This window comes from Zootoca vivipara, chromosome 13, assembly GCF_963506605.1.
Source record: "Zootoca vivipara chromosome 13, rZooViv1.1, whole genome shotgun sequence".
NCBI lineage: Eukaryota > Metazoa > Chordata > Lepidosauria > Squamata > Lacertidae > Zootoca > Zootoca vivipara.
Genome location: NC_083288.1, coordinates 42813971 through 42841200, shown reverse-complemented (window position 1 = coordinate 42841200; position 27230 = coordinate 42813971). Strand labels below are relative to the sequence as shown.

Sequence of the window (27230 nt, the reverse complement as noted above, 5' to 3'; positions counted from 1 at the left end):
GGAAGATGGTGGGCCAGTGGGGACTGGCTGACAGCAGATTTTGGTTGGACGGTGCCCCATTTGCCCTCATAGAGCAGCCTTCCCTGTTTGCAGTTGTTCATACCTGTGTGTCACAATGGTGGCTGAAGGAGGAGCTACTGTATATTGCAGCTACCAGAACATGCAGGTGAGTATATTCACATCAGGGACTGACAGAACCATAGAGTTGGAAGGGACCGACCTTTAGCATTTCCACACACCATTGTGGGCATGTGCGCAGGTATTTGTTTACCTGTGCGCACAGCCCCACAAAAAAAGGTTCTTTTCGCAAACACCTTCATTTGTATACACCTGGGCTAGAGGGGGAATTCAGTTTTAAAATATCATTTGGCAACAAAACTGGTTTGCGAAAAAAACAGATACCAGGATACGAGGATACGTCTGGTTCGGGGTTGGTGCCAAGTGTACAGCCTACCGATGGCAATCAACGCACCCTAAACTGTGGTGTGCACATAACCAAAGCTTCAGGGAGGCCTGCATAGGATTGCACTAGTATACATAAAGGCACTTGATTCACAGTGCAGGGCTTTTACATACTTCTGTGGGATTTTTTGAATAGTCAAGTTACTTTAGAGCCGGTCTAATGTAAATACTGTCTGTTTAAGAGAAACAGGTGCCGGTGATTTCTGTTAATTGCTCACAGGCGTGGGCTCTGCTCCTTGTATATAAGGCTCTGCCAGAAAGCCTTCTGTATCTCTTAGATCACTCTCTCAGTTGAATGTATTTCTCAGTTAAATATCTCTCAGTGTGATTTAATTCTCAGTTTAAGAGATTCCTTAGTTGAATCTTAGTATGAGAGTTGCTTAGTTAGAATGCTAAGGTAAAGGTAAAGGGACCCCTGACCATTAGGTCCAGTCATGACCGACTCTGGGGTTGCGTGCTCATCTCGCATTATTGGCCGAGGGAGCCGGCGTACAGCTTCCAGGTCATGTGGCCAGCATGACAAAGCCGCTTCTGGCAAACCAGAGCAGCACATGGAAACGCCGTTTACCTTCCCGTTGTAGCGGTTCCTATTTATCTACTTGCATTTTGATGTGCTTTCGAACTGCTAGGTTGGCAGGAGCTGGGACCAAGCAACGGGAGCTCACCCCGTCACAGGGATTCGAACTGCCGACCTTCTGATCAGCAAGCCCTAGGCTCAGTGGTTTAACCACAGCGCCACCTGGGTCCTTAGTTAGAATGCTAGTTTGCTGTTATTTCTCGGGTAGTTTAATGGGAGTTATGTGGGAGTTTGTGGGGGGTTTGGCATGGACTGAAGGTTGGAATGTGGTTAGATAAAGTTGCTAAGAGAGAAAGCATTTATCTTCAGTTTAAAGTCTCTTTAGAGTCAGTTTGTTTTTCAGTTAAAGAAACCCAACCGTTTGTATTTTCAGCTGTATACTTTTACAAGTGTGCAGCTAGTAAGGGGTTTCATATAAGGGAAATAATATCCTACGCTCTTGGTAGTGTTTTCTTAGCCAGGTCGACTTCTGACTGCGTAATACTCTGCGTGAAGCGTACTTTAAAGGGCCCCTGGAAACTGGGATATATGATTTAGGTTAAGCAGGTTTCAATACCCAGTTTTCTCCAATATTATTCTATATATATATATATATATATATATATATATATATATATATATATTCCCAAAACTTCTGTAAATCTATATTTGTTTAATTTTGTAAAAAAAATATATAAGCAGGTTTTTTTTTGTTTAGCTGAGGTTTACTCAGGACCCACTACAGGGCACATCCACAACATACATTCAAAGCATATCCAACACACATTTAGAGCATGTGACTTCCCCCAAAGAATCCTGGGAACTGTAGTTGCCCCATCACAACTACAATTCCCAGCACCCTTAAGACTCTACACTTCCCAGGATACTTTGTTTTAAATGTGTGTTGGATGTGCTTTAAATGTATGACGTGGTTCCGCCTCTCGCCACACCCCATAACTATTCTTTTTATTATGTGTGAAACATGTTATTATTTCTCCGATTCCCTACCCCCACCCCCCCAAAAAAAACTTCTGGGAAAAAATTAAAAATGAAATTACAGTTGGCAAAGGAACAAAAACAATGGTTGCCATGTGTCTCACGGTACAGACGGATGCCAGCAACAAGGCGTTAGTGCCACCCGTGGCTTTCTGGGGAGAATGTGCTTCTCTCTGCAGATTTGTAGAGACAAAATATTTACAAAGAGGACAAAGGACCCCAGCTGCCATTTCAAAACAGAGGAACTCTGATGACAGGGAGATGCTCCAGCTTGGCATTTCAAGCAGCAAAATGGAGCACCAACCAGGAGCACCAAAAATGGAGCATCGCACACTTGCATTCACGACTAAACATCCTTTCCTGATATTTCAAGTGGCGAAATCACAGGAAATAACTGCCGCTTCCAGACAACCCGTTTTAATGAGCGCAAAGTTTTCAGGGATTTCAGACAACGTTGGCTGCTTATTAAGCATTCATTCCATTCATTGTTTGCTGGGAGGTTACACAACATTGCATCAAGCCGTTGCTACTCCATGCTCCCCCCCTTTTAATACTTTATTCAAGATTCAATAATAATAATAATAAACAATAACTACTACATCAGTTCATTACAATTGGCCATCTTTAACAGTAGTTGAAAAATTACAGAACATCACTTTAACTTGCTCAAATTTTCATATTTAACTTTTATCTCTTCATCTCTTTCTTAGCAGATCAAAAAGAAAAGGAACAAAAAAAAGAAGGTAGAAAGAAAAAGAAGAAATGGGGGGGGGATTTAAACACAGAATTAGAAGAAAGAAAAATAAACACATTTGACTTCTGATTAGACTCATTGTATTATTATTTCTATTATTTTTTCCACACACATTTCCAGATTACTGTATTACTTTGTTTTCATCAGATACCAAAAACATATTTCTTATTTTACAAGAATCGTTCTAGTTCTGCCAGGAGATGTTTATTGTTTCAATAGTTTCCCAGATATTCTTTAAAGATTTTCCATTCTTTCTGTATTTTCTGTTTTGGATAACCTCTGACTCCCCCTGTCATCATAGCCAACTGCAGATATTCTATCATTTGGACCTGCCTGGAATAACATCTACAATGAATTTTTATTTAAGAAAAAACCTGAAACCTTCCTCCTATGTATAATGCCACCAGAAATAAAAAAAGAAATTAGACCCCCTTTTATGTACATGACAGTAGCAGCCAGGATCTTAATTGCAAGAAACTGGAAAAGTAATAAAACACCTACGATAAATGAGTGGCTATTCCACACTTTTCCCCATCACTTTCTTTTCTGCAAAAAAAATGTCTGATTTCTGGAGAATCAGGACTGTGGCACAATGGCTCCCTAGTGACTGTAACACTGCAACCTGAATTTGCTGGTGTGTGGCTGAATCTCACCACTCCCCTCACTCGCCCTGCATTGCACCTTCACGCAGGGGCAGAGCAAGCGGGGGGCGGTCCGCCCCGGGCACCGCTCTGGAGGGGGTGTCACTTGGGGCCATGCCTCCGCCCTACACAACAGCCTCGGGCGGGGGGACAACAACACAAAAACTGCAGGCACTCCGGCCGAGCGATTGGGCGCTGCGAGGGTGCCTGCTGGAGGGGGGTGGCACTCGGAGCTGCGCCCCCACCCCGTGATCGGCGCCTGAGCCTGGACGCTCCGTTAAGAAGTTGCGGGGGGCGATCCCCCTCTACCTAACATGCAGGGATCGCACCCCCCCACGACTTCAAAATGGAGCCTAACCGAGCGTCTAGGCTCCGATTTGAATTCGGGGGGGGTGCGATCCCCCTCTACATAGCGACTCATGCGTCGTTACATAGCGGCGACGCCCCCCCGGGGAGCCATGGCAATTTGCCGCCCCGGGTGTCGCGGCGCCTTGCTACGCCCCTGCCTTCATGGAATGATTCTGGCTGGCTGGAACATGCCCTCGAATTCTGCTCATGTGTCTTTCTTGCCTTGGTGGAGGGTAGAGGTGTGTGGGTGCATGGATGTCAAGCAAGCCTAACGTACAAAGGCAAAATCTGCATTGGTTGCTGTACTCATTTTCACTCCTGGCTGCACCCATGGTTGGCATTTGGTCCCCAAAAAGGGAATGCAGTCCCTCAGGCTATAAAAACTTCATTCCCCCTGACTTAAGGTGTTTCTTAGCCATCCGGCAAAAACTTTTCCTGGAAGAGTATCGTTAATCAGACACCACCCAAGATGCTACAGCGACTTGGCTGTCTGTTCCTGATATGTCCCAGGACACTGGGTGAGGAGTGGCATCTGATGAAAACACCCACCCACTAGGGCTAGGTATTATTTGATTTTCAACATTTTGATATATCACCGGGGGGAACAGGACACATCGCGATATACTGATACAGTGGTACCTCTACTTACGAATTTAATGCGTTCCGAATGCACATTTGTAAATCGAAAAAAATTGTAAGTCGAATCCCATAGGAATGCATTGGGACAAAAAATTTGTAAGTAGAAGCAACCCTATCTAAAAATTTGTAAGTAGAAAAAATCCTATCTAAACTGCATCCAAGATAGCGGACGGAGCTCCATTCGTAAGTAGAAACATTCGTAAGTAGAGTTATTCGTCAGTAGAGGTACCACTGTATATCACAATGTATGAAATAAATGTAGTATAAAAACTGACAACTGGGAAACACTGGCCTGCGAGCATTCCAATTGGAGAACAGCCTTTACCAAAGGTTTTGAAGACACTCGATCTCAGGACGAAAGGGAGAAACAGACCAAGAGGAAGGCACGCTTGGCAAACTCTCACCATGATCAAACCTATGTTCCCCACTGTGGAAGGAGGTGTGGATCCAGGATTGGCCTCCACAGTCACTTACGGACTCACTTTTAAAACAGTGTTTATGGAAGACAATCTTACTCGGCTATGAGTGATCACCAAAGAAGAAAGATGAAATATGGAGACATTAGCTGGCTTCGTGGTTTTTCCGTGCCTGCTCTTGTGATTCTCGGCCCGCCGCAGGAGGCAGGGTAGAGCTGAGTAGGAAGAAATAACAGGGGCACCACTCCTACGAGCGTCCGCCTTAATTCTTGCTGTATCTCTGCCCCTTAACGTAAGACTCCAATTTATAAGCTTGCCCTCCAGAATCCACATGCATTGGAATAATACAGCAATTTCCGTTTTATTCTTGCGCCTGCGTTTTTTGGGTACCTGACTCCCAAAAACCTCCGTCCCTGAGCACTGCCACATACCAGGCATGACGCTGAGTGAATGGGGGTGATGACCCAGCGAGACTGTTTTGGTGAGATGAGGTTTAGCATCAAACTTCCCGATTGGGTTCAATTGTACAGACTGGCACGTTGCGATCATTCTCCAAGAGGCCTGTTATAGTATGGCAGAAGAGAGAAGCGTCCTTATCGCACGAGGCCTTTCTTAAGATGTGCCGAGCATTTTTCTGCTTTCTGGTTTTTTTTCTTCATTTTATCAGAAGTTTATACTTCTGTCTGAGGGAGAGATATGCAGTCAATAATGGGGGAGATTTAGAATTCCTATTGTGGCAATCACACAGCGTCCCCGGATCTTTTACGGTTGATGGATCTACTGTTTTCCTGCTGCACTTCCTGGTAATCACCGAGTCCAGTCAGAGTTTGAAAGTGAACATAAACTTCAGTATATTTTGTACAGAGAACAAGCGTATGGTTTCTTAAATGGTGCTCAGACAATATACAATATCTTAACTTGGTTCCTATACCTTCCTATAATTTTCTCACTCTTGTTCACAATTCAAATCTACCTCCTCCCAGTTTCCACTTAAAACTCCGAGGTTATCTGCTGTTCCTCTCAGATGCTAACTGTTTCTGACTCAGATTTGTTTTATCTCACACAAACTAACCAACCCAGAGACTCAACTCAACCCCTCAGCTCAACTCCCCAACTGAACTCTCAACTGAACTAACTACTAAACTAACTGAACTCCCCCTCAGGGCTTGTTTTATAGCAGGCATCCCCAAACTTCGGCCCTCCAGATGTTTTGGACTACAATTCCCATCATCCCTGACCACTGGTCCTGTTAGCTAGGGATCATGGGAGTTGTAGGCCAAAACATCTGGATGGCCGCAGTTTGGGGGTGCCTGTTTTATAGCCTAACTGGCTCCGCCCCCCTGGGTTCCTATTGGTTAAACAATTAACTCTTTCATTCTCAGCACTAGCCGCGTAAGGCTAACGCCACACCTATATTTGCAGTAAACTCTCTTCAGGTGTCTTTTAGCAGTCCCAAATCAGTGACACGTGCCCTTCTGGCTTGCACTCTTTATGAAAAGACTTGAGGAATGAGATTATCACCCCTCTTTTATTGTCCATTCCGGGTCGCCCAACCACTGCCACAGTGTCCTTTCTCTTGGCAGATCAAGATGAGCAGGTGACAGCAAAGGTTGCAAGGCTTTTAGCTGGGGCAGTCAGAATAAGATCCACCATCTGAATATTGATTCAAAATCCCAAAATGTATTTTGCTGTATATAATTGACTTTTATTTCTATTCTTTGTATATTGCATTGTTGTTTTATTGCTATGGCCGATGGCTGTGGCAAATAAAGATTCATTCATTCATTCATCCCAGATTGGGTTTATGCTACCAAGTCCAAAAGCAGTGCCGCTTCTGGATTAGGCAATTAGGGTGTGTATGGGCCTTGCGGCAAAGGGAGTTCTTGCGTCCTGATGAGAATTGCGTAGAGAAGAAAGATCACGCTTATGCTTGGAATGCGCACTTGACCCCTGAAGCAGAGGAAACTGAGTTGTCCATAAGAAACTTCCCACACTCGGCAAGCATCGATTAATGCTCATTCCTGGGTTTGCTCTCGTGAACCTGTTCCAGGACCAGGGTGTTATGGGTTCCAATTTGGATTCCTGAGATACCATGGCCTCTGATAGTGATTCCACCATCTTGGGGGTGGGGAGAGAGAGAGAGAGAAGAAGAAGAAGAAGAGGCTGTTTGTTATCACCTTAACAACAATGGGGGTGACATTCCAACAAGGTAGGTAGAGAGGAGGGTCACAATCTCTGATTGGCGAGCCAGTGAGAGACCTGGATGAGATGGGCAACAGCCCTGATCCTGCCTAGCTCTTCTTGAGTTTTCTGCCTGTCTGTTTTTTTCTGACTTGATTTAAGTCAGTTCCCTATTATTATTTTTCCTTCCTGTTTAAGGGGGGGGGTCTTTGCTCCACTTCTCCAGTCCTCACACATGCATTCAGAAACCTGCACCTCAAACTACATCCTTCTAAAAATTTTGCAGTATTTCAAAAGTATTTCAATTACAGGAGTACCTCGGTTTTCAAATATCTCAGAAGTTGAAAGTTTCGGTTTTCGAACGCCGAAAACCCGGAAGTAACTGCTTCCGTTTCCGAACGCTTATCGGAAGTCAAATGTGCCACACGACTGCCATAGTGAGTTTTCCAGAAGTAAATGCTTCTGGAACTGCTTCGGTTTTTGAACGTTTTGGAAGTTGAACAGTCTTCCAGAAAGGATTGCGTTCGAAAACCAAGGAACCACTGTATATGCAGAAACTCATCTATCAGCCATGGCATTCTGACACCACTGAAATCCTCATGATCATAATAGTTTTATTATTTATAAAACTAAAACTAATAAATAGTTTTATGATTTATACCCTGGCCATCTGGCTGGGTTGCCCCAACCACCCCAGGCGACTTTCCAACACATATAAAAAAACATAATAAAGCATCAAACATTAAAAATATCCTGATACAGGGCTACCTTCAGAAGTCTTCTAAATATGTTTTTAAGATGGAATCTGAAGCAGGAACTCGTCAGATGACCTCAAATTTGCAGGGAGGTGCATATGGAAAGAGGCATCCCAGAGATAATCAGGATCCGAGTCATTTGAGGTTGTGATAGGACACTGAAGCTGGTACTGAACCGCTCTATTCTGGGCTGTAGTAGGTTGTGCCGCTGAATGGTGCGGTTGGGTTTTGTCATTTACTTTAGGTACTCACATTCCTGTGGAGCTCTAGGAGAATTAAAGTGTGGCAAGAGTGTGTGGTCCTGGAGTACATCTTGCTGGGGTGGATAGAATGACTGGAACACGGTGCAAGAGGAGAAAAAGAGGCAGAGGCAGAGGCAGAGGCAGAGGCAGAGGCAGAGAGAGAGAGAGAGAGAGAGAGAGAGAGAGAGAAAGAAATGGGCATGTGAATATGGAAAGAGAAAACAGTGCCCCCCCCTAGGAAACATATCCCTGCAGGGTGCTTCCATCACCTCTGATGAAAGACCAGCACCGTAGGGCTCCTCCTCTCCTTGAAAGCTTTCCATTTCCAGCTGATCAATACAAGCAATGTCACAGCATGTATTTGAAACACAGGCAACAAACACTCAATGCACACAATTCTTCCCCCAAAGAATCCCGCGAACTGCGGTTTGCCAAGGGTGATGCAAATCCTAGCTGTGAGGAGTAAGCTACAAATCCCACTTTGGAGGGAGCCTTGTGGTTTGAACGTTTGTCGGATGTGCTTTTAGATGTATCTAAAATGGGGGGAAAGAGTCTGTTTCCCCTCCACTCCTCCATCCCAATCCCCTTTCCTTTTGTGCCACATCGCTTAGACCAGGCATAGGCAACCTTGGCTCTCCAGATGTTTGGGAACTACAACTCCCATGATCCCTAGCTAACAGACCCAGTGGTCAGGGATCATGGGAGTTGTAGTTCCAAAACATCTGGAGAGCCAAGGTTGCCTGTGCCTAGGCTATAAGACTGAGAGCAAGGACTGTCTTATCACTGGCTCTGCGAGCCTCCTTTTTATTTTTATTTGGCTGAAGAGTGGGATAAAGAATGCTTGTCAAATAAATAAACATGAAATGTCAGGAGGGAACCAGCTTGGAGCAAGCTACCTTTAGGATGTAACAACAACAACAACAACAACAGTAATTTATTATTTGTATCCCGCCGATCTGACTACATTGCCCTAGCCACCCTGGGCTGCTTCTAGCACATATAAAAACATAATAAAACATTAAACCTTAACAAGTTTCCCAACACAGTGGTACCTTCAGGGCTGCACCCCCTTATGCACCCAACTTAAAATCTGTTGTTTTTTTATAATCATTTCAAGCCATTGTGAGTATCTGTTATATATTCCACCACCCAAACAACGTGCTGTTGTTTTCTGCTGCGTCTTCTGGAAAGCCAGAAGCCTGCTTGCCAGTCTTCCTCTCCGGCAGGGGATTTCTCAAGAAGCACAGACCCGTCCATCCATCATCCTTTCTTCCCCAACCCCAACGCAATCGATGATCTCGCATCGTCCAAGTACAGAAGCTGCTTATCTCTCAACCCCTTACTGCTAAGTGATGCCATAAAAACAGTCTAAGGACCTTGGCCAAGAGATAACCGGGAACGTTCCAGCCCCTGGACTAGTGCCTGGAGAACAAAGTGGTCCCTGAAAACAGACCAGGCCATTCATTATCTAAATTAGCAATTCCTGCCTTAAAAAGGACAACCATATAAACCTGGTCAATCACAACATGATGTCAGCGATGGCTGCACAACTAGTAGGCTCACCACCTACATCTGGTGGCCTGCCAAGGGCTTGATCAAACCTTCTGGTTTCGCCACCCTGGAGAGATCATTCTCTTGGGCTGGCTGGTTGGGTGCTGCTGCTACTGCATTGGACTTAATGAGTCATAAGGTCATATGTCCCAACTGTCCAATGTTCTACCCGGAACAGTCCACTACGGGCATTTCGACTATTAAGCAGAGTGAAGCAGTTGATGGTGGCCACTGGGGAACAGCAACAGATTGCTACGTATTCAATTTATCACTATTGTATTTTCACTGCCAAAAGAGATGCTGCCACTCAGAGCCAAGTGGCTCCAGCTGAAATGGACTGATCCAACATATGACACAGTTCAGGAGGTGTCAACGTGTGGTGGACTCCAACTCCCATCACCCATGACCACTGCTGGCTGATGCTGATGGGAATTGTAGTACACAATTATTGTTGTTTTTTAATGTTTGGTGTTTTATTAAGCTTTTATATTTGTCACAAGCAGCCCAGAGTGGCTGGGGCAACCCAATCAGATGGGTGGGGTACAAATAATAAAAATATTATTAATTAATTATTATATGGAGGCCACCCGTTGGCTACCCCTGGGTTAAGGAATCCTTTCATCTCTTTCCCACCCCCACCCACCCACCCCCACCATTCTCCTACCCTTGTTACCTCCCTGTATCCCCCAGTTCTCTTACCTGAGGTTGAGGCCGGAATCCAGGCGGGTATTGTGGATATGATGGGATGGCAAAAGAGTCTGAAAGGGGGCGTTGCTTGGGTTCTTTAAAAAGACAAGAAAGCAATTTACTTTTCCCTTTAAGAAAGTAGTTTCCCATGCTTGATCAGGGTCGGCCAACGCAGTATCCCACAGGTGCTATGGACTGCAACTCGCGTCCTCCACAGCTCATGCCGGCTGGGGATGATGGAGGTTGTAGACCAAAACACCTTGAAGGTGCCATGTTGGCCCACCTCATGCTAGGTTGTCATTAAGCCTTGTGTTGAGTGCCCTGTTGAGCGTTGACTGAAGAGGGGGGTTAACCTGAACTCCCTCAAGCACTGAAAGCATTGTGTGAAGGGTTCACGAGGTTCTAGTGTCTAGCCACCACAGCAACAGGCCATAAACTTCCAGGCCACACATCCAGTGCCCATGTAAAAAGCTTGCATGTGTATCCCAACATACATCTGTGGGTGTTCCTCCATGTGAGAGGAATTCCTGACTCGCTCAGGATTCTCCCTCATATGGGCATACAGCTTCTTTACATGGACGCCAAGTATGTGGCTGAGAGGGGGCCATGGCAGGGAGCTAGCCATCACAAGCCTTTCATCTATAATAATAATAATAATAATAATAATAATAATAATTTATTATTTATACCCCGCCCATCTGGCCAGGTTCCCCCAGCCACTCTGGGCGGCTTCCAACAAAATATTAAAATACAGAAATCCATCAAACATTAAAAGCTTCATCTATGCTTCTTCTGGAACTCCATTTCCCCCAACTTTCAGTCAAGGGTTCGGGACTTAAGTCCTCGCCCCATCCCCTGATGGTCAAATTAATTCAAGATAAAAGGGCTCTGGTGTAAACTGGAGTGGGAAAATATCTCAGCCCTGCCAACTTTTCTGTTCTATTGCTGAAACCTGGCTTCCCACAGGCATCTGAGTGGCCACTGTGAGAACAGGATTCTAGACTAGATTCTAGACTAGATTCTAGACTAGACTAGACTAGACTAGACAGGCCTTTGGTCTGATCCAGAAAGGCTCTTCTTATGCGCCCAAGGACAAACTGTTCACAATCTACAACTGGGAGGTGAACTTCGGCTTGTTATTCTACAAGACTTGCTATATTCCCTTGATAGGTCCCTCCACTTATCGGACGCAAAGCCCCAAACCATTCTCCAGTGTGGAAAAACCCAGTTCACAGCATGTTGTGCCTCATTTTGGTTCCAACCTTTCTCCCTCCTTTGCCTAAACCAGGAAGTCCCTCCTCATAATAGAACTTGGGTTCATCTCATGAAACTTTTGGGTGGGACATTTTAAGACTGGAGGACAAGAACAAGCTTTGCCATGCACTGTATAATTTGAAGAACACATCGGTACAAAATGTGGTTGTGGCTGTAAGTTGTAGGCTTTAAAATCAACTTTAGATGATTCTAGAAGCAGCAGTGGAGCATTGTGGGGAAAATGGGGGGAAAAACAAGCTTGGCATTGTGGATTGGAGAAGCGCTTTCCAACAACAGGGAATGTGATCGCTGCTGCTAAATTTGCACTATGCTTTGCCCCTCATCGTGCCCTTGCACGCACACACAATCGCTTAAAAAATGTCCCACTTCCCAACCTCACAGCTTATGAACAGGGTGGTAAAGTTGGAAGGCCCCGAGCTGTCAAATTTCTCTTCCAGACATGCCAGTGCTACATCCAATTACACAGAGTTCTAATTCTTATCCACCCTGACCTTCACTCCCCAAGGCATTTCCCATTTAAAATCCCCCTTTTTAGAAGGAGGAAGCGCTCGGCTGCACTTAATTTTCTGAAAGGGAGCAAAAAGCCACAGCGGCACTGCAGAGACATCCTGGGGAGTGCAAGTGATAATTAAAATGAGAGCAGTCAGCCCAGCTAGTCTGATGACAGATGAATTTCCCACTAGGAACAGGTGTGGTGTCTCCCCCCCCCCCCCAAAAAAAGTGGGATGAGCTTTTGCTTATCTCCCAGCATTACTCTTCTAATGACACATATATCTGGCTCTGGCTCCGGTAGAGATTTCTACCCCTTGCCATTCACTGGAAAAGCCCCGCAGAATCAAATGGCTGGACTGGTGGGTGGGAGGTGGTTTTGTAGTTATCAGAAAGTCCAGGCAGTCAGAGCTCCAAGCAGGTCAAAAGCACCTGCCAATTTGGACTATGTGGAATTGGAAAAGCTAACAGCCAAAATAAGAGAACCTAATCATGATTGTTTTGTGGAAGAATGGAAGCTTTGGGGGGGGGGGGCATTTAAAGAAATACTATAGCATGATGAACTTGCAAGCAGGATTTGAACTATGAGCCACAGAAAGAATGAGAGGCATCCCCAAACTTTGGCCCTCCAGATGTTTTGGACTACAATTCCCATCTTCCCCGACCACTGGTCCTGTTAGCTAGGCATCATGGGAGTTGTAGGCCAAAACATCTGGAGGGCCGCAGTTTAGGGATGCCTGTCCTTGTATTGTATTGTATTGTTGTTATAGTATATAAAAGATAGAAGATAGGATGCAGCAAAGGGGGAGAATTTTTAAAAAATTATTTTATTTTATTTTTTTTAAAAACCCATGGAAAATGGGCTGAGAGGTCGATAAAACAAAAGAAAAATTCATGATGTATTGGGGTCCTGAAAAGTGGCACCCTCAGTTTTATGCTGCCAGCCTGCTATATTCCACAATAATAATGTCAGAGATCGTTTTTGTTGGTTTTGCTGGTGCATTCATTGTCATGTGGAAGACGGCCAATTCTCAGAGTTTACCAATGGTCTCGAGAGATTTGCATTACTTTGTTATTTTGTGAGATTTTATTTTGGGGTGTACAATGTTCAACTTTTCAAAATTTAATAGAATATAATTTAATAATAATAAAAAAACACCCCAAAACTCTCCAATCGGTGCTCTGCAGGAACGGCTAGCTTTTCCTGGAGAGAGGACGGGTTAGATGCCCATAACGAGTTGGATTCACTTTGGAAGCCTGTATACCTGTCCAAATGAAGTGAGTGTGGTTCTGAAGTGGATTCGCTGCCGAAGGGTGGCATGTCTGCATCTATCTTCATTCCGCATCCCTGTAATACATGGGTGGGGAGCCCCAGGCCCAGGCCCCGAACGTGGTCCTCCAGGCCTCCCTATCCAGCCCTTGGAGCTCTCTGCAAATGATGCTTCCTCCTGAGACAGACCCTCTTTGAGGGGTGTATGAACTTTGGAGGGTTTTTGAATAGCTGGAATGCAGGCTACCATACAAAGGTAAGAACTGCATCCCTTGCTTGGCCCACATTTTGATTCTGACCACCACACACAAATTTGCCTTTGACATCTGTCCGCTGGAAGGTTTTCCTGTAGGGAATGGGCCCTTAGGGTGAGAACAGTTCCCCACCCCTGCTACAGCAGAAAGAGGGTCTACTCCCTTTTAGAAAGGCAGAAAAATTACCTGTACGCCTGGGCCAGTTTCGGATCTTCACCCCTTCGTGAGGAGGCGATTCATAGCTCGGGTCCTCAGCAAATTCAAAGAGTAAAGCATTAATGTAATTGGAAGTGGCCCACATTCGAGACCCCTAAGCATTCTGTTCACACCAGTGATTTGCTGAATCATTTCGACTATCTCAAAACAGACAAACACCGTAATCTTTCCTAGTCAAGAAAAGGCTGGTGCCCCAGTTGATCCTTCCAAGGTGAGTTGGCAGGGCAGATGCCAGCACAGCCGCCATCTTGGTTGGATTAGATCAAACACAAGTGACACAGCCCCTGTCTGTGTGTGCAGGAGATACAGTGGTACCTCAACTTACAAATGACTCGACTTGTGAATGTTTTGAGTTATGAACAGAGTTCCATCCGCCATTTTGGATGTGGTTTAGATAGGATTTTTTTGACTTATGAATTTTTAGATAGGATTTTTTCAACTTACAATTTTTTTTTAATTCCCCCCCCCATTGGCGTCGACCTACGAATTTTTCGACTTACGAAGGTCCGTTCAGAAAGGATTAAATTCCTAAGTCGAGGTACCACTGTACAAGCCTTTCATGCTTGTGTAAGAGCTTGGCCAGAAACCAGTTCAGAGCTGGTGGCCCTTCACCGTCCCTCACTGAGGCCTCACTGTCCATTTCCACCCAACAGTTTTCACAGCAACCCCAACCAATGGCTTCTTGCCGAAGCCCCAGCTTGTGCTCTCCACTCCATTTCCCAAACCTGCCCAACTCTCCTCAGCCTCGATGGGTAACACCGACAGCAGTGTCCTTACTTTCCTGATCCGCGCACTTTGACTACGGTGAAGCCCAGATTTCCCTTCTCGGTTTATTTTGGAAAAGGCTCCCATGGGTACAGCCTCTGAAAGGAAAAGGGGGTGGGGGTGGGGGAATAAAGGCAAGTGAACATAGTACATTTTGAAGAGGACGTGGCATCACAAGGTGACATTCCCTCATGATTTGCCTGTGACAAAAAGGCAGTATTGATGAGGCCTAAACCCACAGTGCAGATGGTGACAGCAGTCACGAAATTAAAAGACGCCTGCTCCTTGGGAGAAAAGCGATGGCAAACCTAGACAGCATCTTAAAAAGCAGAGACATCACCTTGCCGACAAAGGTCCGTATAGTTAAAGCTATGGTTTTCCCAGTACTGATGTACGGAAGTGAGAGCTGGACCATAAAGAAGGCTGATTGCCAAAGAATTGATGCTTTTGAATTATGGTGCTGGAGGAGACTCTTGAGAGTCCCATGGACTGCAAGAAGATCAAACCTATCCATTCTGAAGGAAATCAGCCCTGAGTGCTCACTGGAAGGACAGATCCTGAAGCTGAGGCTCCAATACTTTGGCCACCTCATGAGAAGAGAAGACTCCCTGGAAAAGACCCTGATGTTGGGAAAGATGGAGGGCACAAGGAGAAGAGGACGACAGAGGACGAGATGGCTGGACAGTGTTCTTGAAGCTACAAACATGAGTCTGACCAAACTGCGGGAGGCAGTGGAAGACAGGAGTGCCTGGCGTGCTCTGGTCCATGGGGTCACGAAGAGTCGGACACGACTAAACGACTAAACAACAACAAACCCACAAATAGGCCAGCAGTGGCTGGTGCCCACTGGGGCTGGTGGAGAGGAAGGAAGTAGCTGGAACCACAATGGCAGGCACAGACACACCTAATTCTAGTATTGTCCCCCAAACCTGCTGAGTTCTACAAGGAAAAAAGCAAGCTGGCAGGTAGTTCTACCGCCTGTAGTTCTACTGCCTGTAAGGCAGGCAGGTGAGGCTGGCTGAAAAGAGACTTGAGGTTTGTTGTGGCAGCTCCTTGTCTCCATTGACCTAAGCATACCCCACATTCCAGTTTTTCTATGAGGACCGAGCCCAAATGCTTCCTGTCCTCCAGGATGCAAAATTAGGGAGAATTTTGACAGAGGGGCAAGCAGAGATGAGGCAAAACACTGGACAAACATACTACAGTGCCACCAACAATCCAAATTACAGTATTTCTGCCTTTGCTCCGGAGCCTCGTGTGCAGGAAAAGGCATTTGCTAGCCCCCTTCCTTTAGGAAGAGGGAGGTGGATGTCTCAGGCGGCTGATATTTGTTCTCATGAAAGGGAAGCAGGTTGTCCAATTTCTTATTATTGTGTTTTTAACAGCCAGGGAGAGGCACTTGCTGCATTTTCTACCTCAGGTGCCCCAACAGTATGGCTACCCTTGGCCCTCACCTTGACTTGGGGATGAGGAAGAGGACAGTATTTACCATTTTCACATGTTCAGGTAGGTAGCTGTGTTGGTCTGACGCATTCGGGGGGGGGGAATAATTTTTTTCCCAGTAGCACCTTAGAGACCAACTAAGTAGTTCTAGGTATAAGCTTTTGTGTGCATGCACACTTCTTCAGATCAGAAGAAGCCTGTGTATCTGAAGAAGTGTGCATGCACACAAAAGCTTATACCCAGAACTACTTAGTTGGTCTCTAACCAACATGGTCTCTCAGACCAACATGGCTACCTACCTGAAAGTGTGTGTGAGAGAGAGAGAGAGAGAGAGATAATAATAAATAAAACTCTTTCTCACTTCTGCATACCCATTATCTCAGCAAGATTTGTGCTGAAGTTTCCCGTAGTCAATTACTGTCTTAGAAGTGGAAAAAGCTCCCAGCCCCATTTCACAAACCCCACTCACCATTTTGTCTGTGTGGAAAATCTTCCAGTCTTAAAGTCTCAAGATGCTCCTCGAATCCATAGGAAGAGGTTAGCGGGACCTCGTATTCCAAGGGCTCTGATACCCGACGGGCAGAATTGGCTCTTCTCGATATCGTATCTGAGTTGACCCTGGTTTCATTTGAAGAAGAGCTCTCCATCTTTAAATGAGACCAGAGGAGAGAAAATCACCATGTAACAGACTTTTTAGAGGGCTTAAATCCAAAAACACCATTCTCAGGTACTTGGTTTCCGACAGGGCAGTCTCCGCCCCCCCCCCCCCCGGCCAGGTCTTCATCGCCCATTCTTAAAAAAATGTTTAGGGGTGCTCTCATTTTGACTCAAGAAAATCACCATTTTATAGCTGAAATCGGGGAAAATAAATACAGTAAATGGACAAAAGTACAAAGATTCACAAAATGTTTAGGGGTATGCATACCCCTGCTTCCCCCCCAGAAAAAAGCACTGTGGTTATACCTAACCATTTTTGACCTTTAGCTTTAAAATGTATAAATTACTTCCTTTGGTCTTCCGGATTGCTGTTTCTATACCTTAGCTATTATTGTGTCCTCTTGTTGCTTCACTTTTTCCCCCTGCACAAGTATTACCAGGACTAAGTTCACAGCCAATGTATGTTGTGTTTGTTGTTACGTATTTCTCATTTGCCTGAGAAAATTTCAATAACAATAAATGTATTTTTAAAAATGAATGTTTTGCTGATTAAACTGACTTTTTTAACCAATGAAGGAGAATGCCCACATTGTCGCAACTGGGAGCTGTTTTACCACAGACCTGGCAGACGGTGTGTGTGTATGTGGTTAAAATGGTTGTCTGTTGTAGCTTACTGAGGGGATATAACAAGGGAGAATTTAAAAACAACAGCAACCTGACATGGACGAGATGATCCTCGCGGTCCCTTCCAACTCTACAATTCTATTATTTCGCCTCAGTATTATCTATGCAAGGTATAGAGGACTCCTACCACCTGGCGGCTGTCTGAAAAAGTGCAACTTACCAAGCAATCCTGGACTTTGCGCACAGCGGCCAGAATGTGAGGTTTGTGCTGGGAAAACGCATCCTCTGTGTTTTGGCTACACTCTTAAGCAAAATGGGGGGAGAAATGAGAATGAGGAAAGGACCTGCAGAGACCTCAAGCCATTTACGCACCCAGGGGTGGGGGGGTGGGGAGCTGTGCGTTCAGAATTGCACCACAGTTACAGGTAGCACAAGCACCCTCATTCACAGATGCACACGAACGGCACAAGAAAGGCTGGCGAAAGGCACTTGTACAACCACATGTAAAAACACCACTGATCATGTGCTTTAGACTCTCATTCTAACCTGACGCCTAATCTGTATTTTATCCAAACAGGATCACTGCCAGCAAAGCAGCTTAAGAACCAAGACATGGTCTTTGTGGCGCAGGCTGAGAATGAGCATCCTCAGGCCTGAAGGTCAAAAGAAGCCCTCTCTGGTCCTCTTTACCTGGAGGTTCCTCCTCCTTTACATGATCCCAACCATTAGAAATGTTTTGTGCTTCCTCATACCTTGGCGTCCCCTCAAGCTCACAGATGTTTTCCTCTCTATGTATGGTTGGTACAATTTTGGCTTGTTAAGGATCCAGACTTCACCGAGTTTGCTATAAACTGGGGTGGTGAAATGAGGGAAACAAGCTAGGAGTGGAGTTTTACGTGAAATAACTGTGGGCAAACTCAGTTTAGTTTTGATACTGGAAACCAGCACTTTAGGCTCAGAATGAGGTCAGAGGCCACCTGCCTTTTAATTTTGCTGATGTGTCTTTTGCACTGGGCTCTGGCTGGCAGATATTGGGAATTTAGTTTTTATTTTATTTTATTTTTAAAAAAGTTGTTCCGAAAAGCCTGAAGTCTGCTCACCACTGGCATTTAAGATTCCGGTGCTACAGTATGCATGTATTATTATTAATAATAATTATAATTATACCCCACCCATTTGGCTGAGTTTCCCCAGCCGCAGTGGCTGGGGAAACCCAGCCAAATGGGCGGGGTATTATTATTATTATTATTATTATTATTATTATTATTATTATTATTATATTCTTTTCATCATCTTTCTCCCAGAACCTGGACTCAATGCAGCTTACAAAAATTAAAACATATAAAATTATACAAATAAAACACACATGTCCCCAAAATATAAAAGATTATAGTTAAAAAGGTAATTAAACTATCTACAGAATTAAAGCAATGTAATATCTATCTCTCTATCTGTCCTATCTATCTATCTATCAAGGAGACAAGGACAATAAAGATTTATTCTATTCCATTCCATTCCTTTCCATTCTATCTATTCTATCTATCTAAATTCAGATAGTAAGGGAAACAAAAACCAGAACCAGTACAGCACACTATTAAGAGCCCTTTCCTTAAAAGCAGCCAGTTCTCCAAAGCCCGCCAGTGCAAAAGTCTTTACCTGCCAGCTGAAGAACAACAAAGAAGGGAGCCCCAAAGCCTAGAAGCAGCCGCTGAGAAGGCCCTCTCCCTAGTACCCAATGCATGCCGCACTGTTCCCATTCCGCTGCAGTTCAGGTTCTGCAAATATGTTATTTGGCTCGCTGTTCACTGTGACCAAATTTAATAATGTAATCTATTACATTACTGCTATATAATTCCACACCATTCATCCTAATGGAGCAGAGAGTAAAGTCATCAGTAATGTACTGTGTGTGTGTGTGTGTGTGTGTGTGTGCGCGCGCGTGGAATGACAGCAAATAGTGGACTTTGGGGGGAAATTGATAACAGTGAATACTACTTGTATTCAAATGCCTGATTTCTATTCCTGTTTGTAAAGGGACATATGAACTGATGTGATTTCTGGTACTGTTTCCCATTTTGACTAAGTTATCTGTCACGAACCACTATCACCTTTTCAAGTGAAATGTAAACATTATGTTCCACTTGATGTTAACCCTCTCTTGGGGGGGGGTCACATTTATTACCTCGGAAGGACGGCCTTTGGTCTTGGTTGTGATGCCAGCAGAGTTTCATCAGCCTGATCAAGTCTTCTAGTTTCAACACTTCATTGGTCATCTTCTCCAGCTCCTCAGTACTGGGCCTTTGGCCTTGGGGGATCAGTGACTTGATGATGGAACTCATATTTCCAGGGGGCACATCTAAGCAGACATGGAAACACAGGTTATAAGCAAAATATTCTGAAGGCTCCATGCAGATTTGTACAAGGCCCAGTATAATAAAGGAATTCATATGCAGTTCTCCGGAGTCCCTGTCCCAGTAATATTGACTAGGGACATGGGTGGGTGGCGCTGTGGTCTAAACCACTGAGCCTCTTGGGCTTGCCAATCAGAAGGTCAGCGGTTCAAATCTCCGCAACGGGGTGAGCTCCCATTGCTCTGTCCCAGCTCCTGCCAACCTAGCAGTTAAAAAGCACACCAGCACAAGTAGATAAAATAGGTATCATTGCGGCGGGAAGGTAAACGGCATTTCCATGCACTCTGGTTTCCGTCGCGGTGTCCCATTGCACCAGAAGCAGTTTAGTCATGCTGGCCACATGACCTGGAGAGCTCTCTGCGGACAAAGTCGGGCTCCCTCCGCCTGAAAGCGAGATGAGTGACGCAACCCCATAATCGCCTTTGACTGGACTTAAACGTCCAGGGGTCCTTCACCTTTTTACCTTTTAACTAATATTGACTACTCCATCCCGGCTCCTTTATAAGACATGGCAATTTGCGGATGAATTTGCAAATTGCAAAATGGGGAGGGGGCAGGCCAAATTTTGAGCTGTTTGAAGGGAGAGGATTTAAACGGCACATGGCATCTTAAGTGTGAAAACAAAGAAAGCTACATCATTGTATTGTCTAGACTGAGTGGCAATGGCTCTCCAGGATTTCTGACCAGGTCCTCTCCTACCTGGAGATCCCGTTGGGGATTGAACCTGTGACCTTGTGCATGCAAAGGAGATGCTCTACCACTGAGCTACTGCTCTTTCCCAAAGGCTTCCCCCAGTTTCGTCAAGGGCCAAATTTAACAGCTGAGGGGAAAAGCATGTGGTACAGTCCTCTTGAGAAGAGTGCACCACGTGATAATGCAGGGGTGGGGACCGTATCTAAATGTTCCCCTGAATCCAGCTAGCATCTCAGGGATGCAGATGAAGAATATAAGAAGGACCCTGCTGGGAGCCCATCCAAGTCCAGGATCCTATCATCACAATGGCCAAACAGATGCCTGAGCGCAATGTCACTCTCCCCATTTGTGAGTCCCACTCACTGGTATACAGAAGCATATTGCCTTCAACAGTGAGCAACATATGGACTGTTGTTGGCAAAGGCTGCCTTAGCTAATCCTGTCTAATCACTGGGTAGGCCGAATCACACACACACTTTGCAGCTGTTTCTTTTCCTTTCTTACGATGGTTCTTCAGTGCCTGTTCCTATTGGTAAATATAATTTCCCAGTAGTCTGTGAAATCTCTGACAGGTAGAAAGAAATCGGAAGAAGACTCACGTGCGTAAGGGTCTTCGCCAGTGAGCAACGACCACATGAGAATCCCATAGCTGGAGAGAGAGAGAAAAACAAGAGAATCAGGATCTCGGGAGAGACTGCCCCACACAAGATCCTCTTCCTATGTAGACCAACCTTTCCCAGAGCCCAATTCCTTGCTCCAGATCACAAGCTTATCCAACTTTTATGAGCGGGGAGCTCGCATACTAAAGGGCTACAGTCACACAGGCTGGAGATTCCACCACTGAACACTGGTAACCAATGCCAGACAGAAAGGAAAAGAGCACAGTAGAATTTATGCCAAGTTACAGGGAACCAGGCCCTGTGGAACGCCCTCCCACCAGATGTCAAAGAGAAAAACAACTACCAGACTTTTAGAAGACATCTGAAGGCAGCCCTGTTTAGGGAAGCTTTTAATGGTTAATAGATTATTGCATGTTAATGTTCTGTTCTGTTGGAAGCCGCCCAGAGTGGCTGGGGAAACTCAGCCAGATGGGCGGGGTATAAATAATATATTATTATTATTATTATTATTATTATTATTATTATTATTATTATTATTATTATTATTATTCTTCGAGAACTGGCTTGCCACGCCAAATGATCCTCAACTCTATGTCGCTCACGTAATTGCAGCGCCCCCTGTTGCACAACACAGGCAATGCAAGCCATGTTCACCTGTAGACGTCTGTGCCTGGGGTCGGCTTGTAGTTCACATTGGTGAAAGCCTCAGGGGGCATGAACTCCAGAGTCCCGCCATACTCGTCTTCTTCCCTGGATTTGATGCTGGCGTTCCGAGTGGTCCCTCGCTTGAACTTGGAGAGCCCAAAATCAGCCACCTGAACCAAGAGGATGTGGGGGGGGAGGGGGAAGGTGATGTAAGCAGTGGCTGGGGAACAGGATGCACCCATTTCACAGAAAGAAATTAAAGCAATCTGAGTCATCCAACCTGTAGGCAACAACCTGAGTCACCTGCCCACGCAATTATACACCGCAGAAGACCGACTCCACCTTCTGTTACGTGATGGCTGGGATGCCTCATGCAGAAGCAATTCATGAAATAAAATAAATAAATAAGACCAATCTACCCACTTCCACCAATTTAAAAGCTAAGAAGACATTTGATTTATGGGGCTTGTATAGTGCTTTAAACCAGGCATCCCCAAACTTTGGCCCTCCAGATGTTTTGGACTACAATTCCCATCATCCCTAACCACTGATCCTCTTAGGTAGGGATCATGGGAGTTGTAGGTCAAAACATCTGGAGGGCCGCAGTTTGGGGATGCCTGCTTTAGACTAAACAAAAGCCTTTATAGTACAATATACTGTAATGCAATATTTTTGTTGTTTAGTCGTTTCCGACTCTTCGTGACCCCATGGACCAGGGCACGCCAGGCACTCCTGTCTTCCACTGCCTCCCGCAGTTTGAGTTACAGGTAGGTAGCCATGTTGGTCTGAGTCGAAACAAAATAAAAAAATTCCTTCAGTAGCACCTTAAAGACCAACTAAGTTTTTATTTTGGTATGAGCTTTCGTGTGCATGCACACTTCGATGTGCATGCACACTTTAAGGTGCTACTGAAGGAATTTTTTTTATTTTGTCCCGCAGTTTGGTCAGACTCATGTTCATAGCTGTCAAGTTCTCCCTTTTTTTAAGGGAAATTCCCTTATGCCGAATAGGCTTCCTCGCGAGAAAAGGGAAAACTTGACAGCTATGCTCATGTTGGTAGCTTTGAGAACACTGTAATGCAATATACTCAGTGCTATTTTTCTAAAAGAAAAAGAAAAAAAGAACACGCCGTGAGAGCCTCCCTTGTTCTTTTATAATGGCAAGGGCACTCACCTGCTGCTGCTGTTACTTGTCTCTTTAGTGACCTTAGGGAGCTAAGTGTTTTTTTTTTAGAGTTTTGGACTAGGACAGTGATGGGCAACCTTTTGAGCTTGGTGTGACAAAATTTGCCCAAAAAACGAGGATAACTCGGGTGGTGCGTCACTTTGAGAAAAAAAACCATAATTTCACGATATTTATATGTAGTTTAAATAACAAAAATGTATAATTGTAATATATAACTGTATTTAATATACCAAAAACTAATTATTTAACCAAACCAAACCAAAAACCCCTTATTTATCACAAAGTGCCCAGAGCTGTTGAGCTTTTTTGGGGGAGCTGCTGACCAAAGTTTTGGAGGTTTTTTGGGGGGGTGCAAAAATTGCTTTGCTTTTTTGGTTTGTTTGTTTTTTCTGCCAAAGTGCAAAAAAAAAACCCAGCACAGAACGGGTTAAAAAACGAACATTGTTACACCCAGTCATCGTCTGCCAAAGCGCCAGAAAAAAACAGCACAGAAAGGGTTAAAAAAGCCAATCTCTGGCTACCAGCAGCAGCAACAACAACAAAGGATCTGGGTTTTAACAGCAGAGAAAAACTGTAGCGTGAGGAGGAGCGGGAGAACAAATGGGGTGAAAGAAACAATAGCACGAATGGGCCGATGGGGCGCGTGCCAGCAGTGAGGGCTCTGTGTGTCAGGTCTGACACGCGTATCATAGGTTCGCCATCACTGGACTAGGACCTAGGAGACCAAGGTTTCAATCTCCACTCAGCCTACCATGGTTGTTACAAGGATGACATTTGGGGAAAGTGGGGGGGGGGCTGTGTACGTCCTCTTGAGCTCCGAAGAAAACGTGGAATATAAATGTAATTAAAATAAAATCTTTGAAGCGCAGATTGGATTTTGGAAACCACTGCTCTATGTCAAACAGTTTGTCCACTTAAGACAGGGTTAGGGAACCCATGCCTCTTCCTCTTCCACCAAAGACGTCATTTGACTACAACTCCCATGATCCCCAGCCGTTGGGTCTTGCTGACTGGAGCTGGCAGGAATTGGAGCCCAACCTCCCCAACAACATCTGGGAGTCCACAAGTTCCCCACCCTACAGGAAGTCAACTGATGGTCCTCGTACACGTCTAATCCCTGGTCTGGATCACTTTGCTAAAGTTTGTAGCAATTATAAGCTTCACTTTCTCTAAGAGCAAACCACCCTGTCTGTCTTCCTCTGGGGAATGGTCTGGCACGAGAAATGAGTTGGTTTCCACTTTCCAAAGCAGACCAGGGTGCATTTGCAGCAGCACGACTGGGCGGATTCATCAGTCTCAGCCGCAACAAAACAGGTTCTTAGTCCTTATATTTCATGCAGGTATTCTACCTTGCTTTTGTACCACTCTGTAAGCTTCACGGAAAGTTTGAAACTCACTCAGAGGTTGCAGAGAATATCAGCCTGCCCAGAGGTGTGCACTGGGGTGATAACTTTTTCATTTCCCCCCCCCCTCAAAAATTATTTCCTGTAGCACAAATGGATGAACTTTTGCCTATTAATGACTAAAATGAGGTATATTCCATTGAAATATTTAAAAAGGTTACGCACAATCCGTTTAAAAAAATTTTTTGTATGCTGTTTTACCATTTCATAAAATTCTATTAACAATTCTATATACATTTTGTACCAAATTTGGACACAACACCACATTCCACAATGGGGAGTGTTCTTAGCAACATAGGGTATACAAATGTCACACCTGCGCAAGGTAAAAGCCCCTTTTTGGGACCTCAAAACTCAGCCAGCAGCCCCTGCCAGACATGCTGGGAAAAGAACCTACAGGAGAGAGGTAGCAAAACATCGTCCTCTAGCGGCATCTATATTGTTACTGCAGCTTAAAAAAGCTTCCTTGTGTGTTTGATGACCCTATAATGTTGTATATATGTGACTCTAAAGCTTGGGTTCAATTTTATATCTGCTTACAGTGACTTCAAAAAAGGTCAAAAAACTGATAAATATTTTTTTTAATCATTTTGTGCGTGAGGTTTTTTTATCAAATCTCTCTGAAAGTAAGATTTTATCTAATCTTTAATGAAAGCTCATCATATTATGATACAGGGAAATGAGGTTGTGCACACACACGACGACTGTCAGCTCTACTTACGGAACAGGAATGATGTAACTCACCCGGACGTGGAGCTCCTCATCCAGTAGAACGTTGCTTGGCTTGAGGTCCAGGTGTAACAGAGGAGGTTTGAGGCTGTGGAGGAAATTCATCCCCAGGGCTACTTGGTGCAGGATGCGGATTCTCAGGGCCCAAGGCACAAAAGGGACCCGGTACCTCAAGGCGGACAGGGTGCCGTTCTCCATGAACTCCATCACGAGGCCCAGATTCAAACCAGCAGCACTGCCGAAGCCTGCCAGCTTCGTGTCCACTTCCACTCTGCCCGCAAAGAGGCCAAAGAGACGCAGGACGTAGGTAAAACGCGCCTCTTCCATGGCCCGGGCTTCTTTCAGGAGCTCCTCCCGGGTGAACGATGTATTGCTGCAGGAAATGGGGGGGGGGAGGTAAAAGAGTCAAAAGTGAAGGTAGAATAGCAAGAGGAGAAAGGGTTTGGAGACTGAAACTACTCTGAGAATGCCTCGAAACTGGGATTAAAGGTAAAGGGACCCCTGACAGTTAAGTCCAGTCGCGAACGACTCTGGGGTTGCGGCACTCATCTGACTTTACAGGCTGAGGGAGCCGGCGTTTGTCTGCTCCGCAGACAGTTTTTCCAGGTCATGTGGCCAGCATGTCTAAACCGCTTCTGGTGCAACGGAACACTGACACCAGAGCAGCACACGGAAACGCCATTTACCTTCCCACCAGAGCGGTACCTATTTATCTACTTGCACTTTGACGTGCTTTCAAACTGCTAGGTGGGCAGGAGCTGGGACCGAGCAACAGGAGCTCACCCCATCACGGGGATTTGAACCGCCGACCTTTTGAACCTGTCCAGACTGGAGTCACAAGAGGGGTGGCTGTTTGTGGACTGTTCAGTGTGCTGTGATGAAACCAATCCTACAATCTCTGGAAAGGTTTCTTCCCTCAAAAAAGGGGCACTCCATTTTTCAGCCTCTGCCTCAAGGCAGTTTAGAATTTCTTTAGAATTATGTTGGGCGTGGAGCTCAAAGGAAGTTAAACTATGGCACTCGCTCCCTCAGGAGGCTGCGATTGAAAACCAACTTAGATGTCTTTAAAAGAGGAATGGACAAATTCATGGGAGAGGGAGCTACTGATGGGCCCACTAGCCACAATGGCTATGATCTTTCTCCACAGTTGTGGGCAGCCACGCTTCTGAATACCAGAGGGCTCTTGTGCTCGAATCCTGTGTGCTGGTTTCCAGCAGGCACCTGCTTGTCCACTGTGAGGATAGGATGCTGGACTAGATGGGCCTTTGGCCTGATCCAGCAGGCTCCCGTTTGTTGAACCGACCTTGTGATCCCTGCAAGGTGGTGTGCATGTTTGTGTGTCTGTCTCTGTTGTTGTGTGTTCTTTCAATTAAACATTTCTCCAGTGAGCTGAACTGTTAAATGGACTCAGGTGAGAAAGCGAGGTTGGGAGAACCTTCAACTCTTTCCTCTTCCCACCTATTCTGCTCTTGATGAGCAAGAGCACCTTGTTTATCTAAAAAAACCCACTTCATTGGGGGTGGGGAGATTTTGATCAGAGCAGCAGTATCTGGGGAAGGGAAAAATTATATCTCTCCCCCATGCCATTTTCTGGATATAAAATCTTTTTTCACTCAAACCAAACCAAACCCTAGTGGACAAATAAGCACAGTACAGTGGGTGGTGCTGTGGGTTAAACCACTGAGCCTAGGGCTTGCCGATCAGAAGGTCGCTGGTTCAAATCACCGTGACGGGGTGAGCTCCCGTTGCTCGGTCCCTGCTCCTGCCAACCTAGCAGTTCGAAAGCACGTCAAAGTGCAAGTAGATAAATAGGTACCACTACAGCGGGAAGGTAAACGGTGTTTCCGTGTGCTGCTCTGGTTCGCCAGAAGTAGCTATAGTCATGCTGGCCACATGACCTGGAAGCTCCCTCGGCCAATAATGCGAGATGAGCGCTGCAACCCCAGAGTCAGTCACGACTGGACCTAATGGTTAGGGATCCCTTTACCTTTTACTTGAGTAGTACCAATATGTCCACCCTAAAAAAAAATGTCCATTGCATTGTCACAAATCAGATTTCTCTAATGGCCTTCAGAAATACCTACTTTAAAGGAGGAGTGGGAAACAGAGGCAAAAGTGGCCTGGGAAATAAATGTAAACTTAATCTTTCTAGAATAGGATTTGCACATAGGATGTGGTCTGGGGAGAGTCCCAAGGGCCACATAGATAGGGCTAGGGGGCACATTTTGCCCTCTAGCCCTGACATTCCTCATCTGTAGCATTTAGGACTTGCATTCGTAAAAGCTTTTACTCAATCTACCCTAGTAGAATTCATGTACAGTGG

General features: G+C 45.2%; 1 protein-coding gene across 4 annotated transcripts in view; it reads right to left on the bottom strand.

Moving 5' to 3' along the window:
- Positions 1 to 2081: 2081 nt before the first annotated feature.
- RIPK3 (receptor interacting serine/threonine kinase 3) overlaps positions 2082 to 27230 on the bottom strand; it is a 28792-nt gene continuing 3643 nt past the window's right edge. For all 4 annotated transcript variants that reach the window (XM_035102714.2, XM_035102715.2, XM_060281815.1 and 1 more), the window contains exons 3-13: positions 24923 to 25280; positions 21600 to 21760; positions 20925 to 20974; positions 19404 to 19577; positions 17442 to 17524; positions 16410 to 16587; positions 14510 to 14595; positions 13703 to 13766; positions 10241 to 10323; positions 8001 to 8082; positions 2082 to 6930 (exon numbers count right to left, since the gene is read on the bottom strand). In XM_035102714.2, the coding sequence (XP_034958605.1) occupies positions 6821 to 6930; positions 8001 to 8082; positions 10241 to 10323; positions 13703 to 13766; positions 14510 to 14595; positions 16410 to 16587; positions 17442 to 17524; positions 19404 to 19577; positions 20925 to 20974; positions 21600 to 21760; positions 24923 to 25280 (1429 nt within the window). In that variant the 3' untranslated portion in view covers positions 2082 to 6820. The remainder of the gene's footprint in view (positions 6931 to 8000; positions 8083 to 10240; positions 10324 to 13702; positions 13767 to 14509; positions 14596 to 16409; positions 16588 to 17441; positions 17525 to 19403; positions 19578 to 20924; positions 20975 to 21599; positions 21761 to 24922; positions 25281 to 27230) is intronic.